The sequence below is a fragment of the Idiotropiscis lumnitzeri genome, chromosome 11 (genome assembly GCF_059441095.1).
Source record: "Idiotropiscis lumnitzeri isolate Australia: NSW breed Sydney's pygmy pipehorse chromosome 11, RoL_Ilum_1.0, whole genome shotgun sequence".
In the NCBI taxonomy this organism is placed as follows: Eukaryota; Metazoa; Chordata; class Actinopteri; order Syngnathiformes; family Syngnathidae; genus Idiotropiscis; species Idiotropiscis lumnitzeri.
The window spans coordinates 7,213,150-7,233,374 of NC_142401.1; the positions used below are offsets into that span (position 1 = coordinate 7,213,150).

At 40.3% G+C, this 20,225-nt stretch overlaps 2 protein-coding genes across 2 annotated transcripts; both read left to right on the top strand.

The window, feature by feature from the left end:
- The first annotated feature begins 229 nt into the window (after window positions 1-229).
- psma5 (proteasome 20S subunit alpha 5) lies at window positions 230-3,260 on the top strand. Its single transcript, XM_088308970.1, has 10 exons — window positions 230-328; window positions 584-634; window positions 1,000-1,066; window positions 1,185-1,311; window positions 1,508-1,575; window positions 1,643-1,750; window positions 1,824-1,882; window positions 1,974-2,076; window positions 2,188-2,274; window positions 2,920-3,260. The coding sequence occupies exons 2-10, from the start codon at window positions 606-608 to the stop codon at window positions 2,995-2,997; spliced, it is 726 nt and encodes a 241-aa protein (XP_088165096.1). The 5' UTR covers window positions 230-328; window positions 584-605; the 3' UTR covers window positions 2,998-3,260.
- Window positions 3,261-4,139: 879 nt separating this feature from the next.
- LOC148327138 (sortilin-like) lies at window positions 4,140-19,575 on the top strand. The gene is made up of 20 exons (XM_088310033.1): window positions 4,140-4,450; window positions 11,887-11,949; window positions 12,599-12,672; window positions 12,778-12,880; window positions 13,191-13,352; window positions 13,499-13,572; window positions 14,232-14,281; window positions 14,346-14,473; window positions 14,667-14,811; window positions 14,938-15,093; window positions 15,635-15,747; window positions 15,840-15,942; window positions 16,011-16,179; window positions 16,256-16,440; window positions 16,523-16,712; window positions 16,816-16,932; window positions 17,127-17,235; window positions 17,481-17,593; window positions 17,676-17,808; window positions 18,084-19,575. The coding sequence occupies exons 1-20, from the start codon at window positions 4,214-4,216 to the stop codon at window positions 18,096-18,098; spliced, it is 2,439 nt and encodes an 812-aa protein (XP_088166159.1). The 5' UTR covers window positions 4,140-4,213; the 3' UTR covers window positions 18,099-19,575.
- The last annotated feature ends 650 nt before the right edge of the window (window positions 19,576-20,225 follow it).

The following is a 20,225-nucleotide window of genomic DNA, read 5'->3' on the forward strand; positions in this document are numbered from 1 at the left end:
GCATTGTTATAGCTTTATAAAGCGTACAACAAGGTGTATTTATATCGCACCCCTTAACTGGGGTTTCTTGCAGTTGTTACATCCCTTAAAATAATAATAAAAAACTACCACGTGTATCTTATGTATTGCACACATATTTGAAACAAAAAAAACGAAATATTAAACTAACTGATCGCAAAACAACATTAAAGAATATTGAATACTTTAACCACTCTACTTTGGAGAAAAAAAACGCAACTAGGAACCATAGTTTAATTTTGTAAACGCACGGACCTATTCCGGTGCTACACACTCGACGATTTCCAGAAACTAGCAAACTCATTCAAGGGTTTGTACAAAACAAGATAAATTAGTTTAGCAACGATTTAAAAGAGTGTTCTTTGTTGGTTATTTTATACTTATATTAATCACGCACTTTACCGTTTGGAGATCATTTGATGAATTTTAAATCTGTCCGGCATTTCTACTATGTGCGATAAATAGCTAGCATGTTCGCTAACTACTGCTAACCGGGTGTCACGGGGGACTTAAGTACGATTATATTATGTTATATTATCATATCTTCTCTTTTCTGTATTCGTAGGTTTCCTGTTCAAAGTTGAACGATGTTCCTGACGAGATCGGAATATGACAGGTTGGTGGCAACAGCGCTACAGCACAAACTGCTTTGTCATTTATTGGCGGCTTCTTCTTGTTACTACTAGTGAACAAATTCTTAGCAATGTAATCATGTTTCTTGTGTTTGTATTCACATTCTTAATTTTTAAGTCGTAGCGTTGATTATATTCTTAGCTATGTGTCTCCGTGTACTGTTAATGTTTACCAATTTACATCTTGTTGCTGGTCTACTTTCACTTTCGCCGCAGACAATTTTTACGTTGTATTGTATGCGTCAAAACATCGCATTTGAAGTTTGTGTCATTTCTAAACCTGATTGCAATTTCCCAGCGATACTTTACAATTAATTGTAATCACCGTTCTCAATTCATTGTCTTTCAGAGGTGTGAACACATTCTCTCCCGAGGGAAGGTTATTTCAAGTTGAATATGCTATTGAGGCTATAAAAGTGAGTGTTTTGCTGAACAGGCTCCTAAATATTTCATATTACTTTAAAATTAATGTCACTTTGGAAGGTCATGCTTCTTTTGAATTGGCCTCTTATTCTTCCCATCTATTTTTTGCAGCTTGGCTCCACAGCCATTGGGATCCAGACATCTGAGGGTGTCTGTCTGGCTGTGGAGAAGAGAATTACCTCTCCGTTGATGGAGCCCAACAGCATTGAGAAGATTGTGGAGATCGACAGTCACATTGGTGTGTTTTGCAACATAAACGCACATTAATTTTGATGAAGTCCCAATTTTGGAGTTGCTAATGTGTTACCATTCGCTCTGTGTTTGTCTGTTTCACACTTCTCATCAAAGTAACTGACAACTATATTCCCCAAAGTTTTGGAAATCTGCAAGTAGTGCAATCACACGTGTTTTCTGCTCTGTGTCTTGCCTTGAAGGTTGCGCAATGAGTGGCTTGATAGCTGATGCCAAGACTCTAATTGACAAAGCTCGAGTGGAAACACAGGTATGGAAGTCTGCAATTTACCTTGCTTATCAGCCGTGGCTTATCTGGATTCTCTGCTCCTCCGCAGAACCACTGGTTCACCTACGACGAGACCATGACGGTAGAAAGCGTGACCCAGGCGGTGTCCAACCTGGCACTGCAGTTCGGGGAAGAGGACGCCGACCCTGGTGCGATGGTCAGTCTCTTTGCTCTTCATTGGTTCTGAACGTGAGTTTATCTTTTAACCTCTCTTTTGCTGCCTCTTACAGAGTCGACCATTTGGAGTCGCACTTCTTTTTGGAGGAGTGGATGAAAAAGGACCTCAATTGTATATCATTTTTAGCATTTGTCCACGTTGAAGATGTTAGATTATAGAAATGCCACTTTGACCCCCGCCTTTTTTTTTTTTTAAATTCCAGGTATCACATGGACCCTTCTGGAACCTTTGTGCAGTGTGACGCTCGAGCAATAGGCTCAGCATCTGAGGGCGCACAAAGCTCTCTGCAAGAAGTCTACCACAAGGTAGCACTCTTAACTGGCTTCAATTATTCAATGTATCAACCCACATCTAGAGCGTTTTTTTTTCTTTTCATTTAGTCACTCAGAGTTGCCCTTTGTGCTTGAATTTTCTAGTCCATGACGCTAAAAGATGCCATCAAGTCATCTCTCACCATTCTGAAGCAGGTGATGGAGGAAAAGCTCAACGCCACCAACATTGAGGTGTGTGTGCCTTTTTTTTGAACATCTGCCTCATTTCCTCCAATTGTGGCCTCCACTCTGATAGACACAATGTCTTGATTTAACAAATTAAAGACGTTTCCAGCGGCAGTGGCTATCCAATGCAGTGAGCCTGAGCTTCCAAAATGCTACTCATACCCTCTTCATTCTCTGAAAATATTAGAAGTCACAAGATTTTTCATTTTATGGACATTTAAGCCATTAATTGCCTCTTATGTTTCCTGGAGGAAAAAACATGGTCACTTAATTATACGAAATGGGTGATAGATTGTCACCGACCTGTATATGCAAGGCCACTTCATATTCCAAAAATATTCGAATGATCGACCCAATATTTTGGATTTATTGACGTCATGCCGTTGCCTCCTTTTCATAGGAAACGGGTATAGAAAATGGATCAATGGTTATTTACGAAAAAAAAATACAAATTTGTAATGCGTCATTATAAAGATTATTTGTACAAGTAAACCTCCCTGCAAATGAATGCCACACCCCCGTGGATTCCAATAACGCGATGTAGTTGATTAAATAAACACTCAAGGCCACTATTAGGAAAATATAGCAAGACATGCTTATGAATGTTTGAATTTCAATGCCAAACTTTAAGTATGGTTGTTTTTCTCTTAGCTGGCCACGGTGGAGCCGGGGAAGACCTTCCACATGTACTCCAAAGAAGAGCTGGAGGATGTGATTAAGGATATTTAGATGATTTTCAGCGCTGGCACGAGAGAACAGGAAGTACACCTGGCCTCAGAGTCGAGCAACAAAACACAACTTTCCATCAGCACGTCCAACTCGCTGCACTCAGATCTTTTTTGGATTGCATCAGAGGTTTTGTCTGTGTGATGTGCTCATGGACTTCTTGCCTATCAACGTCTGTACAAAGCGGCAGGAAGAAAACGGGGGGAGGGGAATTTTTTTTCTAACAAATCAGTACTTCAATTAAACTGTTGAATTCCACAACTAAATGGCTTTACTTTTATTTTCTTACCCTTCACCCACTACTCAACGGTTATGAATTCCAGCAGCCTCTCTCTCAAATAAACATCTTTTTTCTGTGTGGCGTCTTTTAGCTTTTCCCCTTTCATAAGACGCCAAAGAATAATTTTCAGTATTTTCTCCTTCGGTGGAAAGTTTTTGACTGCACTCAAATCCAAGTTCCAGTTGTGCATCTGCAATCATCCGTGGCATAATTTGTGTCATTGAAAAACTTAACTTTCAAGAACGTTCCGCTGAGAAAGAAAGAAAGATGATGGAAAATAATATTGGATTTAGTTTAATATGCATTACCCTTATGGAAAAAAGTATTTCTCACCATCTGTTCAAAATATTATTAAAACGAAAAACATTTGTAATGGCTTGTAAGTTGACAAACTAAATTAAGACCATGTTTATTTCATTTTTTTTCTTGACCAATTTTAGTAAATAATATTCAACTATACTGTATTTAAAAGTAGTGCACAATATAATCTCACACCGTGGTGGGATGTTACTTTTATCTTTTAATATCTGTCATAAATCTGCTTTCTCCCCCAACCCCTGAAAACGCAAGAGGAAATCCTATAGGTTTGTGAACTCTTGTTCCCTTGCAGAGCACCTCATTTTAGTGCTTCCTAGAATCGTAAAATTCACTGAAAGAAAAAGGAGTGACATTTTCACTAAAAGAAAGGGTGTACAAAAAAGTGAGTTGATAAAAGGCTGCTGGGTTTCGATTGACCACTACGAGGCACCAAAACCCCAGGAACGATTTGATATTAACTAGTCGAGGAAGAGTACTGGCGTCCAATGAAAATGCAGGTTATTCTCGTCCTGGCCAATCACGCGCGATACGTTTTTGGGGGGGGGGGCACGAGGAGTCAGTCAGTGGAATTAATGAGGCGCCGTGAGTGAGCGCAAGCAAAACTGACCACCCGATTCCAACATGCTTTCTGCGGCTTACGTTTTCACATGGGGCTTGTTTGCGTACGCGCTGGCGAGACATTTCCACGCGGGACAAAAGTCGTTTGTGGGGAGGCAGCCGAGGGAGTTGAGGGGTGATGAGGAGCGACACACTTGGGAGAAGTTGGAGATGTCTGAACGCGGCGCGGCAGGACTGAATGAACACTCATGTCCGAGTTTCCCTGGAGTCGAGTCAGCGCTGTTAAACAACACTCACACTGTAAGTCGACTTTTTTTCTAAACATCCATAATTATTCGCCCAAAAGTTATTTGACCGTAGTTGAGTCTGTGCAAGAAAAGTCCATTAATTGATTTGGTTCACATCTGCGTGAACTATACTATACACTCGCAACATTTTTTTCTTAATTCAATTATTATTTAAATATGAATATTAATGAGTTCCAATACAATCCACCAAAGCTTTTACAAAGAAAATAATACTCAGATTTGATTAACGTTTTGAGTTTCTTTTTGGGGGTCCCCGACACACGTGTTTGAATATTAACGTTAAATATCAACTACAACGTGAATTTGAGAAAATGCTCCTTTTTAATGAGCTATAACTAAACTCCTTAAAATTATTCTTGAGGATTAATAGCGGGTAAGTGAAACATCTCAACACTTATAGATAGTTGACCATATTGACTTCTTAAATAATAACATATTTGTCATAAAATGCGTCAATCTCTCATCTATATTGCAACCTCCTCGCCTGACACTGACCGCAGTGCTACTCCAAATGGCACGAGTGTCCGAAGTGGATTTTGCACACTTTGTGTCACCGTGAAGGAGATTTATAACTTTGCTGGTTTTGATAAAAATCTGTTTTCTTCTCCGTCTCTTCCTCTCCAGGCCACTAAGATGAACTTTCCTCACAATACTCCCAACAAGTTAGTTTTGTGACTGCAGGCACAGTCAGAAGTGAAGTGAAGTGAAGGAAGGCACTCGAAACAGTCATGATTGATTTAGTATTTTTATATTTTTAACCGGGTCGATTTAAGACCAAACCACAAACCAAACCACTCATGATTGCTTTTAATCAAAAACAATCATTTTCTTTATCAGACGTTTGGGGGTAGCTGGAACTATCCCAATCAATTGCCCGTGTTCGCCTAATGGAATGTCCGCCATAGCAATTACATAATCAAACAATAAGAGTTATGCCTATAGTTGTAGAACTGCAGCCGTTTTTTTTTTTTTTATAATATAATACCTTTATGGAGTGAAATAAGTTGGCCATAATATTAAAGAGTAATGTTTTTCTTACAAGGACAGCATGCAGAAAGCAAAAATCTAAAGAAGAAAGAGTCTCTGATGTTCTAAAGTTTTAATTTATTTCGCATGTTAAAACTAGTCCACCAGCCTGGATAAATGTATCCTAAGCAATTATATAATGTGTGTGTGGGTGTGCATGTGTGTGTGGGTGTGTGTGTATGTGTGTTCAAAGTTCATTCATTCATCAAGCAATTTTGTGAGCCTTCAGCTGAGCTAGCGTCTGAAGTTTTAGCTCCACAAATGCTCCATCCTTGTCTTCTTGTGTGTGTGAAGCCTGCATCGGAAGTGTGACGTTAACCATAGAACCCAAATTTCCCTTGTCTAATATGACCGACAACAGGTGGATATGCACTTAACCTTCTGCCAACGAGTGGAAATCATTTAATTATTCTGCTTGTCACTGTATGCCACTGGCATATTTAAATGAACTCAAAGATGTTCCTAAAAAAATAATAATTTTTGGACCACTGAACAACTGTAGTTAGATAACGGCACACCTGTTGATCTTTCACAGCACAGCACAGTGGCTGGAAATGAGTGCACTACACATGACTTATTTCGTCCAACAATGTATATTCTCTGCCAGTGACTTGATTACCCTCACCGGGTTTACGAAAACATCTGGGAGATTCTTGCCGCAAAAAGTGCAGAGCAGGCTTTGTTCGTGGTCTTTTGTGTTATTCCTTTTGCTAGCTTGTGGGTTTAATATTAGCGTATCGCGACCAAGACAATTAGCATTTTGACATGCGTCCATTGTAATGGAGAGAAAGCGGTCACTTTCCAAAATGGAATAGTTTTCAGACTCAAATAATAAATAAACTGGAAGTACTGCAAGTTTATTTATTTATTTTTCTTTCATTCATGCGGCCCACTGCGGCCCGGTCCAAAGTGGATCTACGGCCTGGTGGTTGGGAACCACTGGTGTTCATAACATTTTATAGTCATGAAAAAGTTGTGACAGTGTTTCTTGTGGGAAAATTCTTTTGAAATTAGAAGAACCTGAACGTCAAAGCAGTGACACGGAACGTATTGTACTTTGTAGGTTCGAGGCTCTTTTTGTGTCAATTTAAACTGATTATTCTTTTCTTCAGGAATGCAATTCTCGTGCTGGTGTGAATCCGATTGTGTAGGCGTAGCTAATAAGGTGAGCAGTGAGCGTATGAAGGCCGTTTGTCCCCGACCATACCCGTGAGCAGCCAAATAGGGATGGTGCGTGGGATTTTGACAACACAAACATTCTCGTGGTCTGGTAATTGGAGTTCTCTTGGAAGAAAGACCGAGACAAAAAGACAACATGGTGGTATTCATTGTACTTCCAAAACCAACTTGACAGCTCGGGTCTTCAATCATACGGGCCTTCGTTATTATTTCCAGCGAGCCAAACATATCGTCTGTGTTGCGCCAGCTGATTTGCCTCAATGTCCAGAGGAATGTCGGGTCCAACTCGGCTGGTTTGTCTTCCTGTTGGTTCTGCTCGTGCGTGTCCCATTACCAACGTGGCTGCCTGGGTCACATATTGACCGTATGGAAAAGATTGGCCAAGCTTGCGCACGACAACTCCCACCTCCTCTCAGTGTTTGGGTTGAAGGGTGACCAATCAGAGCGGCACACATCCACATTTACATAAGCTTGCGTGAGCGCTTTTCAAATCTTCATTATCGCGGTCTTGCTGAAAGAAAAGTAGACAACCCCATATATTTTTGACATCAGCAAATGTAAACAGCAAACAACAAAGTTTCATCCACAGGTGAAACTGATTTATTAGTGGCGTGAATCCAATTCTTTGAGAGGCTCGTGTTCATATCATTTACTCAAATACTCAATGAATGTTTTTCAATTGAAATATATTTCAGTTAATATACAGCATATGATATTTTTGAAGATGCATTCAAACTTAAATACACACGGAAACAGATGAGTGTTCTTTTTTTTTTTTAACAAAGTGAAATCAGAGGAATATGATTTAAGATAATTTGATTTGAGCTGAGACTAGTCACAAGACTCTGACTCATAAATTACTGTATTGGATCTTTGGTCAATTCGAGCACTTGATCCTAGTTTTAGGCTTGAGGCTCCAGAGCGAGCTACAGTACGTCTGCGACTCGAGGGCCGACGACGTCGGTGATACCTAGACTGGAGGAAAAAAAAAATCCCTAATTTCCCTCCACTGCAGGAATGAGCGCACACAGACTGTGGTTGTTTTTCGCCGTGGGTCCCCCTTGTTTGTTTAAGTGCAACCTACAAGCTCACAATTACGCTAGCTGTTCATCAGAAAACCGAGAGTATTTGGAAAACACTCTTGGAAAAGTATCATCTCACACCTGCTCGCATTTGTCAGACAAGTTATATAATAGACGTAGTTTTATTTATAGGCAAGGCAAAGCTTTAGCTGAGAAAAGACTGATTTAAAACAGCTGAGACTACCATCTTACACCAAACAATCGAGATGACGGGAGCGTGCTGTGATTCCAGTAAAACCCTAAAAAAGTCTTTTAGCTTGAGACTGTGAAAATCATGAGGTGTAAACTCAAGCCAGCATTATCGGATGCTTCACTTGCAATCTCAGCACCGAGGCCATGAAGATCTTTCGCTACGATAACCGACACATCTGGAAGGAAGTCTCAGAGTCTTTAAAAAGTCTCAATGAACACCATAAAAAGTCACTAGATTTGTTGCTAGTCACTTTTTGGAGGAAAAAAAAAAAAGTCAGTGGAGGCTTCTGCGTACTTCCGAAATACGGCATAAAGACAAAAGTACTGAGTTGGCAACGCTCTGTTAAAAGGCGTCTGCGGACACCAAAGCACATTGCACTAAATCCATTAAGATAAGATCACATTTATTACTGCTGCATTGGGGAATTTTCGTTTCAGTAGTAACAATGCAGTAAATTGAAATTCCAACATGATTAGGAACTGTTTGAAATGATATCAGTTTGTTGTTAATTCGCTTCACCCTGAGAGTGTTTTGTGTGGATTTCATTAAATTGACTTTGGCTGATTTACTCACGGGCTTTTTTTTTTTTTGTTGTTGTTGCCTCCTCTTCTGACTCCAAGCCTGCCGTTGCCGTCTATTCCCTCTGGCTGAAAAATGTTGACGGGAGAGGGGGGGGGGGCGGGAAACTTTGGAGAGGTGAAACTGGGTAGCAGCCAGCTGTTGGAGCAGCTAGAAAAGCAGTCGGATTGAGAGGGAGAGCGAGAATAGCAAAGTTCTTTTGTTTAGTTCATTTGAGAGTATTACGTGCTATCTTTTGGAATAAGTATCGCCAAAACAAAAGCCAAAGAAAAAGCAAGAACATTCAAAGTTAATCCTTTGATGGAATGAATGGAAGTCTTGTCGAGATTTTTTCGTCAAGTCCAGAGCTTTGTGCAATTACTTTTGGTAATTGGGCCCTCTACTGTAAAAACATTCCTACTTCCTTTTACATTAAACAGAATCCGCACGGGAACGACGTGACAACACACGACCCTTTGAATTCGATCAATCTTTTTGATTGTTTGGAATCGGCGGTTGATTAAATGTCTCTTGAGGCAAAATGGAGTGCACTTGATGGCGCTGTCGATTGATTCCCTTTCGACCAGTTTGCACCTTCAAGGGGCTGTCAACCTCAAAAACATTCTGAAAAAGAATACGTTCAAAGCAGACTCACTCGTTTTCGAAATCTAAAATATTGCGTTTGTGGAATAGAATAGAATTTAATGGGTCATCATGTTGTGATTGTATGCTTACGTTTAGTGGTTTTATTTATTTATTTATTTATTTTTTTTATCCTCGGACGAAACCGTGCCACTTGCCTACTTTGAATGGAATGATTTACTATTGAAGTTCATGCAGGAAGTCTGTGTGATCTGACACAAGCGCACCCCATCCTCGCTTTGTGTGATGTGGTCCAATTTGAGAGCGTCAGTGTGTTAGATCAGAGGCCAGTGTTTGACCTCCTCCTCTGATGTTTTACGTGCGCAAACATTGGCGGAGCGCGAAGGTCAACGCTCGGACGGGGAGGGAACAAGTAGCTCATTGTGTCAGCGTCCGACCTCTGAAGGACGACATCATCGGGCACCCTCCCACTGCCAAGTAGTCACTGTGTTATGTGTGCGGCTACGGGCGTTTGTTGTCCAAGAGCAGTGAAGTAGTTGGATTCAAGCTGATTTGCAAGCTCATCGCGGATGGATCTCCGTTGTTTGGCTTTCAGTGAAATGTAGCCGCTCAAGTCCGCTTTGGCTCATGGAGACTTCCAGCTGAGCCAACTTGTAAAAGTGCTTCCTGGTTCAACGTGAAACAGGTGTGAAAGCATCTGCAAGGAACATTGGTAAAGAAGCAAAAGACAAGCTAGGACATAGAAGTTGTTGTACTGCGGTGACTCTGAAAGTGGCGTACATTTGAGCTTCGTTGGGTTTTGTGTTTGATTTTATACAACCAGCCGGGATGCTCCATTTTTCAGCAAGCTCAATTTATGTTTTTTTTTTTTTTTTTCATCAGGAAAATGATATTAGCTTGCATTTTCAATTTGAGCAATTTGTTTTGGACGATACGAAATACCTCCTGGTAATGAGCAGGATGGCCACGCCCCCTTCCTTGCTGTTGAGTCGGCCTCCTTCCTGGAGCGTTGGTGCTTGTATAGTGCTCGCGTCCAACTTTGAAATGTCATCACTCACTATCCGACATTGACGCTCCCGGAAGCAGCGCTGCACAGTGTCTTGAAACGGATAAAACAAAACCACCAAGCCATGAAAAGCAAAACCTAAAATTAATTATTTTGACATTACTGTTCAGAAAGTCGTACTGTACATCGAATAGCAGATTTCTGAAGCATAGAATAAATTCAGCATTTTCTTAATCACCTCAATTCACGTGACATTTCTTTCCATTCAAAGAAAGCATCAAACATACCACAATTGATAACTTGCACTTTCGCATTTGAGGCAGTACATTCCTTAACGGACATACTTGGGAGGGAAAAGACAGCTTTATAAATCACTTGCATAAATGATGACGTGCGAAGGCGGCCACGCGCACTGCCTGAAACGCTCGCCAATTCTGATCACGCCAAAGATCTCGCCGCGTTACAAAATGGACGGATAATCGCTATTCGAAACACAATGGCAATTTTTTTTCTTTTCTTTTTTTTTTTTTTTAAAACAAGCTGTCTTTTAGATTATGACAGTTGCTTGTTGTTAGTCACCGAGAAGTTATAACCACACCCTTTTTAGGTTAGATAACGCGATGATTCACAAACAAAGTAATAAGTCATTTCAGCACTTTAGAGTTTGTTTCTCCTGGGACTCTACTTTCAGTTTATTTAGCCATTGTTCTGCATCAATCCTATGTTTGGATGTCAAATTTTGAGGTGTGTCAAAAGTTTCAGGACTTCGCATCAGATATGTTTTCTTGGAAGTAATCCCCTGAATCTTCAGGGGTCCTCAGCACGGACAGTTTGAGTTTTGCACTACTAAACGCAATAACGTGAGGCACAGATGGTTTTTGTCCACTTGGAGTTGCCATCCTCACATTCTAGTGTAGTATCTGCGACTTTGAGTCTGGCCCGTTGAGTGACGTTGGCATCGGCGAATGAGAGTGGAGAGTTGCAAAACTGTAAACTGGCTGATGTGTGAGCCAACCTGAATTCTGAGAGACTCGTGTGTTTGTTTTAACCTTTATTTAATCAAAAGTTTAATTACAAGTCGTTCTCACTAACAATAGTCATATTAGATTGGCTAACATTTGATACCTTGTGTTTGCGATCGTCGATGCAGTTGTGGTACACTTGTTAAAGTGCGACATTATTCCAGACTTTAAACATTCTCGGTCTTTTATGGACGGGTCGTTGCCACACTTGTTGCTTGAATCCCCAAACACTTGAAGGCAACTCTGGGTGAGTAAACTGGGACGTTGTCTGCTGCCAAGATGGTCATTAGCCCGTATTTTATGCAAGAAGGTGCTTTGAATTCCGACGACTACAAATCCTCTTTGACCAAATGTCGAAATTGTAAACATTTACATTCACGCTAAAGAACATAACAATAATTGGTGCAGCCTGCTGCGGAGCGTGTGAGTGCGTCCGTGTTCCCGCTGTGTTCGGGACATAGCCGATTGTCTTCTTGTCTGGCTGCAGCTTTGTCATTTAGCAGAATGTAGGTCGCACGCACACTTGCTCAAGCACACACACAACCACGTTGAGACAAACGCCAAGTTACTTTGCACAGCCGGGACCGTTTTTTCAGGGCTTTCGAGGAAAGTAAACACTTGTGCATGTTTCCTTGTGTGTGTGTTTTTTTTAAATTTTATTTTACAAACTTAGCCAATAAATCTGATTCTGAATCTTGTTCTTACACATAAATGACAACTGTCCATTTATTTCCTTTTTGTTTTCTTTCCTTCTGCTAGTTCAACTTTAAAGTGAGGACCATGGGCTCCCTGACACTTGCTTGGGTGGGAGATGAATCAGGGGTGAGTCTGTTTTCATAGTTATGTCATGTTACAATATTGATGTGTTTGGGATGACAGTTGGCGTATATTTCAGGTTTAAACTTTAAATATAAATTGAAATACATTTTTTGCGATGGGGTCTTGGTCTCTATCCTCGACTAAATGACTAGCTCCAAAGCATATCTGAGCTGTAGTATTTAAATGGAGAGACACGGTGGACTTCATTAAAAATAATCGCAATAAATTATTTTTAACCTGTCCTAACTGTCATTCCAATGTAAAGAGAAGTTAACTACTGTATTTTGAAACAATAAATTGTGAACGTGCTCGTACTGTTGATGAAAATGAAGAGGGAGATCAGCGGGTTGGTTTGAGAGGTGAGTCTCTTCACGTGAAGACTAAAAGAGGCTGACATTCCAATGTACATTTCATTTGTTCATCATTTTTTAGAAACTTGTGGTCACCGTATTTATCCTGTCCTGTGCTGAGCAGCCAAGATGCAGACAATGTCATTTACCGTACTTAAAATTCTGTTACGTTATTTGGTAATCGTTCCACGCATTGATGTTACTCAGCCTTTCCACAACATTTACAGTACATCTTTCCCCTCAAATTTTCTTGCTTATATTTTAAGATTTCACTGATGTCACAAGATGTTCTTCCTTGCCAGGTGATTCTGGTGCTGACCACATTCCAGGTGCCCTTGTTCATGATGCGATTTGGCCAGTCCAACCTCTACAGGAGGTGAGCGTTACACTTCATAAGGACATGCAGGAACAATTTGATCTATTTATTGATTTAATTTTACCATAACTGGATTAATAAAACGCAACTTTGTGTCTGTGTCAGTGAAGACTACGGGAAGACGTTCACTGACGTGACCCACCTGATCAACCACACCTTCATCCAGACAGAGTTTGGCATTGCTGTCAGTCCAGATCACTCTGGCAAGGTGTTTCTCCTAAAAAGTTGCTTATTTATTTATTTATTTTTTGTAACTAGCCTAATATCACATGCAACTTTGATTAAATAACATTTACACTAGGGGTCCTCAATCCTGTTCCTCGAGGGCCGATGTCCTGCCTGTTTTCCGTTTTTTGGCAACACTGCTGCAACGCACCTGATTCAAATTATAGTTTCTGTCTGCTCACTCGAATCAGGTGTCTTGCAGCAGGGCGAGATGGAACACAGACGGGACGCCGGCCCTCGAGGAACAGGATCAAAGACCCCTCTCCTTTACACCGTGGCATGTTTTCTTTCAGGTTATCCTGACGGCTGATGTGTCCGAAATTGGGGGATTTCGACTCTTTCGCTCATTGAACTTCGGCCAGACTTTTGAGACGTCAGAACTACCCTTTGAGCCCTTAATTCAGATGCTGTACAACCCCGGAGACTGCGACATACTTCTGACTCTCAGCATCAGGGTAGTAGCAATCACATCTGTTGTTAAATTGGATCGATGCAATTAATTTAAAAGATAATTATAAATAACACATGCTTAAGTCGGTTAAATGGAATAGCCATAAGATGACCACTCATTTACATAATGATCAATTTCTACTCCTGCCAGTTGGATTTGTGGCTGTCTGAGGATTTTGGCGCCACCTGGCGGAGGATTCATGACAGTGTTTGTCTCGTCAGATGGTGAGAGTTGTCCTCCGAACTTGCGCCTTTAACCCATATTATGTATTTTGGTACATAAAAACGCTAATCACGTCACAATCAGTTGTGTTCACTAGTATACATTTGTCAGTTTCATTCCGAGTGATCAAAGCCACCCAAGAAAATGTAATCATCCAATCACCGGCATGGTCGCGGTCTTGTTGGAGTTGGTTTCGTCGAGACATTCTTGCATGTTTGTGTTTATGTGTTGCTTGTCCCGTGTTGTTATTTCAGCTGCACACAATTTTCAGCGCTTGCCCAACTCGAGTTGCATTTGTGCACCCGATTTAACATGAGGTGTGGTGTCAACCTGCGGTTGTATTCGCTGCATTGTGGGAGCGTTATGATTGCGCCGTCTGACCACACCTGTCATTTTGGCCCCTAAATAGTGTGCCAGGGGAGGGAACAGAGGCTTCTGTTGGGCTGTGTCATGAGTCAGCAACAGTTTTTGCAATTTATAGATATAATCCAGCCCGCTCTCCAGGAAAACGGTTCCCTTTCCCCTGCTTAGAGAGCAGTTGGACGACAGCCTTAAAGACACCGCAAATATAGTCACTCTCATTTCAACAAATGTTGCAAAATGTTGACAAACCAAAGTGACCGGGGTTCACTCTTCCATTGTTGCTTGTTCTCATTCACAGGGGGGCAAAGAATAGCATTTACTTCACGACAAACTACAACGGATCATGCAGTAAGTGTTGAAGTTACACACGCGCATGCAGTAAAGCTTCATAAGCCCGCCTTGTATTTGCCAGATGACAAAGGAATGTTGGAGTTAAGGAAAACGGTAGACTACGGCAAGAGCTTCCAGACGATCGCAACTCGGGTTTACTCGTTCGTACTGGGAGGGCGCTTTGTTTTTGCCTCCATCATGACTGGAAAGGTGAGCATCGACAGGATCTTCACCCGTGTCGCAAGTTCTTGTCTTACCCGCCAAAAAAGTCTTTGCTGGGTGATAAATGTAACATTTTGTGGATGTAAAGTGTGGTCAAATATAGTCACGTTTATTTATTTATTTATTTTTAATGTATATTATTCATGCAATTTATTGATTTTATTTTTATTTTTTCAATTAGGACACAGAACGCATGATCCACGTTTCGGTGAATGGGGGAGAACTATGGAATAAAGCTCAGCTTCCTGCAGTCAACCACGAGCAGTTTTATTCAATCCTGGCAGCCAATGAAAACATGATATTCATGCACGTGGATGACCCAGAAGGTCAGAATGTTGCTGATTCATAATTGTGATCAAATAAGAAAAAAAAAAAAACATCTTGGTGCTACAACCAAGAATAATTTCAACATGGTATGGTATCCAAATGTTGTATTTGTGCGTGTCCCCCAGATTCTGGGATTGGAACGATCTACGTGTCTGATGACAGAGGAACTGTGTTCTCCAAGTCTCTGGAGCGCCATCTCTACACCACCACAGGAAGTGACACTGACTTCACCACCATTACGTCACTCAGAGGTGTTTACATGACCAGCGTACTCTCAGAGGGTAAGCCAGCGATCTTTCGGTACATTGCGGGAAGGCGTGTTTGGGAACATAAAACATATGAACAAGCATGCAAAGTTTATGAGCACTTTCTAGGTGGCGGTAATGCTGTTCTCAAATACTTTGCCAACTTTTACGCATGGTAACTCTTTCCACTGCTGGATCTGTTGGGTCACTGCCACGCTCGGCCTCAATACATGCGGAGTAAATGATTTGATCGTGGCAAATTTGAAATGGCCCATGCCCTTCCTCACTAACAATGGAATTATTTTTTTTTGTTATGCTGCTGATTAACAAGCTAAGCAATCACGTCAATCAAACCCTCACAATGTCATTCTAAAAAGAGAACTGGTTGTTTTGCATATTCTTGAGCATTTTTTAAAAATTAGTTGTCGCTGCGGTATTTTCTGGACTATGCATTTTTTATAACCGTGCGGCTAATGCAATGGTGCGGCTTTTCTGTGGATTTTTCTTTCACCGGTTTATATACGGGTGTGCCTTATAGTCCGGAAAATACGGTAATGGACGACTTGCGTCTATGTAGATGGAACGGTGGAGACCATGATCACCTTCGACCAAGGAGCGCGATGGCAGACACTGCGTCGACCGCACAACAGCCATTGTGACACCGAGACCTCCACCAACAGGCCGAACAGAGTGCGGCAGTAACTAAAATGATCCAAACATAGCCCTTCGTCCCCACCCACACCCAACTGGTCACGTTCCACTTCCACTTTGTGTCTTTACAGTGCAGGCTCCACATCCACGCCACTTACAGCACAGCCATGAAGCTGAATGTCCCCATGTTGCCCCTCTCGCAACCAAATGCAGTGGGCCTTATTCTTGCTCATGGTATCAAACACACAGAGAACATTGTGAAGTGATATTTCTGTTTCCCCATCACATGTTCCTCTTTTCAGGCAGCGTCGGGGATGCTGAGTCGGCCGTGGCGCCTGACATTTACGTATCTGACGATGGTGGCTACACGTGGTTGCTGTCCCTTACTGGTCCTCATCACTACGCTATACTGGACTCGGGGGCTCTTCTCGTGGCAGTGGAGCACACCAACTACCCTGTCAATCAAATCAAGTGAGGCGAGATGCGGTGTAGCGGTTTTAGTTATTTACAGTACTCGTCACTAGGGGTGTGTCTCCCTTTCCTGCAGGTTTTCCACTGACGAAGGCCGGTGCTGGCGCACCTATAACTTCACCAACGACCGTTTCCACTTCAGCGGAATGGACAGTGAGCCGGACTCCCGCTCGTTGAACGTCAGCGTGTGGGGCTACAGAAATGACTTTACCAAATGGGTTGTGATCACCATCGACTTCAGGAATCTCCTCACCCGAGATTGTGAGTGATTATGTGTGAAGATTGAGCAAGAAGGTGGTTGTGTTTGGGCAAGATTGTTTTTACGCTGCGTGTGTGTGTGCAGGTAATGATGATGACTACGTGCCGTGGTTGGCTCACTCGGCTGACCCTGACAGCTCCAATGACGGCTGCGTTTTAGGCTACAAGGAGACTTTCCTGCGCTTGAGGAAAGACTCGGCTTGCTGGAATGGGAGGCAGTTCAATGGCAGGCAGCGGTTGTCTTCTTGTGTTTGTACACTGGATGATTATCAATGGTAGTGTATGTCGCCATCTTTGGACAGTTTTTTTTTTTTTCCCCCTCAGCCTCATGATGCCTCACGGCTTTTCGAGCACGTTTGACTCTGCTTTGTCCCGTAGTGACTTTGGATACTTCCGACCTGGGAACAGCTCGGAGTGTGTGGAGCAGGAGGAGATGAAGAGCCGTCCTCTAGAGTTTTGTCTCAATGGAACCACTGAAGAGCTGCAGACCAGTGGGTGAGTATCACTTGATGCGTTTTTTTTTTTTTTGAACAACAAAACAAAAAGGCATTAGTTTGATTGAACTCGTAGTTCTAGTCGCAAAACATTAAATTTTACAATAATGATTATAGCACACCTTCACTGAACGTATCGAACTGAGCCTCAGTTGTGTTTTACTTTTAATGATGGATTAATGTCCTCCATTTTAGTTACCGGAAGATTCCTGGAGACCTGTGTGCCGGTGGTTTCCAGCCTGTCAGAAAGGAGACTGACCTGAGGAAGCGGTGCACTAGTGATGCTCTTCATCCATTTTCTATGGTTGGTTGTTTTAAAAGTCAAAATACTGTAATGTGTTATCTGCAGCATGCGCAAATTGTATTTCCTTCAGTACTGACCTTCGCACTAATAGATGGCCTTTGTAAATGAATTAACATCAAAGAACATTGTGGTGGGAGGGAGAAGAGAGAGAGATCCTACAATGTCGTTTATTAAATCTGAGTTTTTTAAGTGTTAGCCAAGAAAAAAAGTTTAGTCTTCACATTTTGTTCCTTCCTTTCTGTCAGACTGAAAGCGGGTCATCAAATGCCGCAATCATAGCCGTGGTGGTTCTCGCCATGCTGCTGATGAGCGCTGTCGTGGGTGTCTGGGTGGTCAAGAAATACGTCTGTGGTGGACGGTCAGTCGGCCATGTTTCTGCTACAGGCCATGAAACCATTTTTTTCCCTGCATCTCTAATATGTGGCTGATGTCTTTGTCAGGTTCCTTGTACATCGCTACTCCGTCATGAGGGAACATGCTGAAGCTAACAAAATAGAAGGAGTTGATGACGTTGACGGCCAGTACATGGAAACAGGGACACATTTAGCACAGTACAATGAGGATTCCGATCAGGTATCTCAGACAATGTCAAATGTCGCTTTTTTTTTCTCTTGTCAGTTAAAAATAAAAAAATAAAAAATAAATTAAAAAAAATATGTATATATTATATTATATATATATATATATATATATATATATATATATATATATATATATATATATATATATATATATATATATATATATATATATATATATATATATATATATATATATATATATATATATATATATATATATATTTTTTTTTTTTTTTTAACTTGAGTTTTTTTTGTTTTCTCTCGCAGAACCTCTTGGAATAAGTTGGACATTTTGACCCCCTCTGATCTTCACTGATGCCTGCTTGTCCCACATGCTGATTAACATCTGCTTCTCAATATTCGCTATCCCCTGGTGACCGGAAGATGCAACATCAGCGGGCTGAATTGTCACGTGGTGGCGGTTCCAATACTGACAAGACCGTAACGACAAACTAATGGAGCGTGGAGGGCTTGGGGGCGAAAGCTCAGCACAGGACAAAAGAACGGTTTTCAAGTTCCACTTTCTGTCGAGATGTCAGAGTATCAAATTGTGCTCTCAGAGACAGCATTTGGAATTTGATAATGCACTGTAGAGGAATTGGAGATGTTTTAGCTTCCAGTGTTATGGAACAATCAATAGAATACAGCTACTGAAAAAAAAACTAGCCTAACTAGAATTACTTTACTTTTTCCATCTTCAAAATACTTTTCTATTATGTACATTTAAACGTGTCCATTAATAGTCATGTACAGTAGACATTTCATTTTGCATTTCCACCTCAATTGGGCCACGCTATGTTTTTTTTGTTTTGTTTTTAAATATATTTCACAGAAAAGCTGTTTAAAACTTTTTTTCTGTATTTTTTTCAAAAAACAAGCACTTTTGATTTGAATAACATCTGTGAGCAGTTGCATTTAAATGTCCACTCCCGGTGCGTCATGATTTTTCAGTTTTGACTGTTGACAGTTAAGTTTTTTGTTTTTGTTTTTTTTTTTTTTAAAAAAAGCTTTTGAAATAATCTCATTGGGGGACGCACTTTAGATGTTGACCTTTTAGTGCACACTGTTTGCTTGTATTATATGAAGATAAAACTACTACATTAATTTTCTTTCTTACAACCAAACACCTTAAAAGTTGGCAAAACAAAGTACCAAAATAACATTCCATTAGTTCAGTATTATGCCTAACAAATATTTTGTTTTTTTTACTCATACTCTCTATGAAATCTAATGCTAATTACATGTCATTCCGAAGAGAAAGAAGTAGAAAAATAGTCTGGTGTTGAAGTTTGGAATAAATATTCAAATGGTCGGAATTTATTTGTAGGGGTTTGGGAATGTGTTTTTTTTTTTTTTTTTTTTTTTTTGCTCCCCATTTTGTGCAGTAGGGAAAACAAAAGACTTGAATTATTGCCAAAGCACTTTTATTGTTGCGTTTTCTAATTGTAGAGATAAATCCACCATATAGCCTAGCAATTAACAACCATGAGGGCAATACTAACACAAAAACTTGACTTGAAAATTCTTTTTAAATCAAATACACCAATTTACCGCTACGTATTCTCTCTCTCTCTCTCTCTCTCTCTCTCTCTCTCTCTATATATATATATATATATATATATATATATATATATATATTTTTTTTTTTTTTTTTTGTATGTCCCCTCATCAGTTAAGGTGGATGCAGGTACAATAGAAAAAAGATCAACTGTTTTGTTATACATCCACCTCTTCATCCTTGATATATATATATATATATATATATATATATATATATATATATATATATATATATATATATATATATATATATATATATATATATATATATATATATATATATATATATATATATATTTTTTTTTTTATTTGTGCATTTTCTAATAATAAGAGCTGAAATTTAACATACAGGCAAGGCTTGTCTGCTCTTGCAGAGATGATTAATATCCCAGCAGATAAGCTATATGCTGTAGAGTTGGCCTAGACAGGCATATTCTCAAGGACTGTTTGTCAGGTATGAGAGCAGCTACACATGCTTGATGTCTCCATATACTCAACAGTTATTTACTGGAGTTCATGATGTTTGCACTGTATCGACACATCTGTGAAAGAAAATGCATTCCTGCCACATACATAATACATATATGGTACCCTGCTCCTCTTGTTAGTGTATATTTGAGTTGAAACTGTCATCATATTTTTTTGACATTGCTGTGATGAGAGCAGTGAGGAAGAGTATTTGAATTAAGTTTCTTGTAGTACAGGTTTATTAACATTTGTATGTCTTTTTAATGAAAATATTGATGAATTAAATGCCTCTTTCAAAAACATTACTTTGTGCTATGACTTTGTTTGAACTCCACTTTATTTTTTAAAGCACTTTAAAACGGATATTGCTTCATACAAAGT

What these genes read in the sequence shown, in the direction of transcription:
- psma5 (XM_088308970.1), top strand. Translation starts at nt 606, where the DNA reads ATGTTCCTGACGAGATCGGAATATGACAG. An exon ending in GGAGATCGACAGTCACATTG is followed by an intron (nt 1,312 to 1,507) that starts GTGTGTTTTGCA and finishes CTTGCCTTGAAG; the next exon opens with GTTGCGCAATGAGTGGCTTG. An exon ending in TCAACGCCACCAACATTGAG is followed by an intron (nt 2,275 to 2,919) that starts GTGTGTGTGCCT and finishes TTTTTCTCTTAG; the next exon opens with CTGGCCACGGTGGAGCCGGG.
- LOC148327138 (XM_088310033.1), top strand. Translation starts at nt 4,214, where the DNA reads ATGCTTTCTGCGGCTTACGTTTTCACATGGGGCTTGTTTGCGTACGCG. An exon ending in GGGTGGGAGATGAATCAGGG is followed by an intron (nt 11,950 to 12,598) that starts GTGAGTCTGTTT and finishes CTTCCTTGCCAG; the next exon opens with GTGATTCTGGTGCTGACCAC. An exon ending in TTCTGACTCTCAGCATCAGG is followed by an intron (nt 13,353 to 13,498) that starts GTAGTAGCAATC and finishes TACTCCTGCCAG; the next exon opens with TTGGATTTGTGGCTGTCTGA.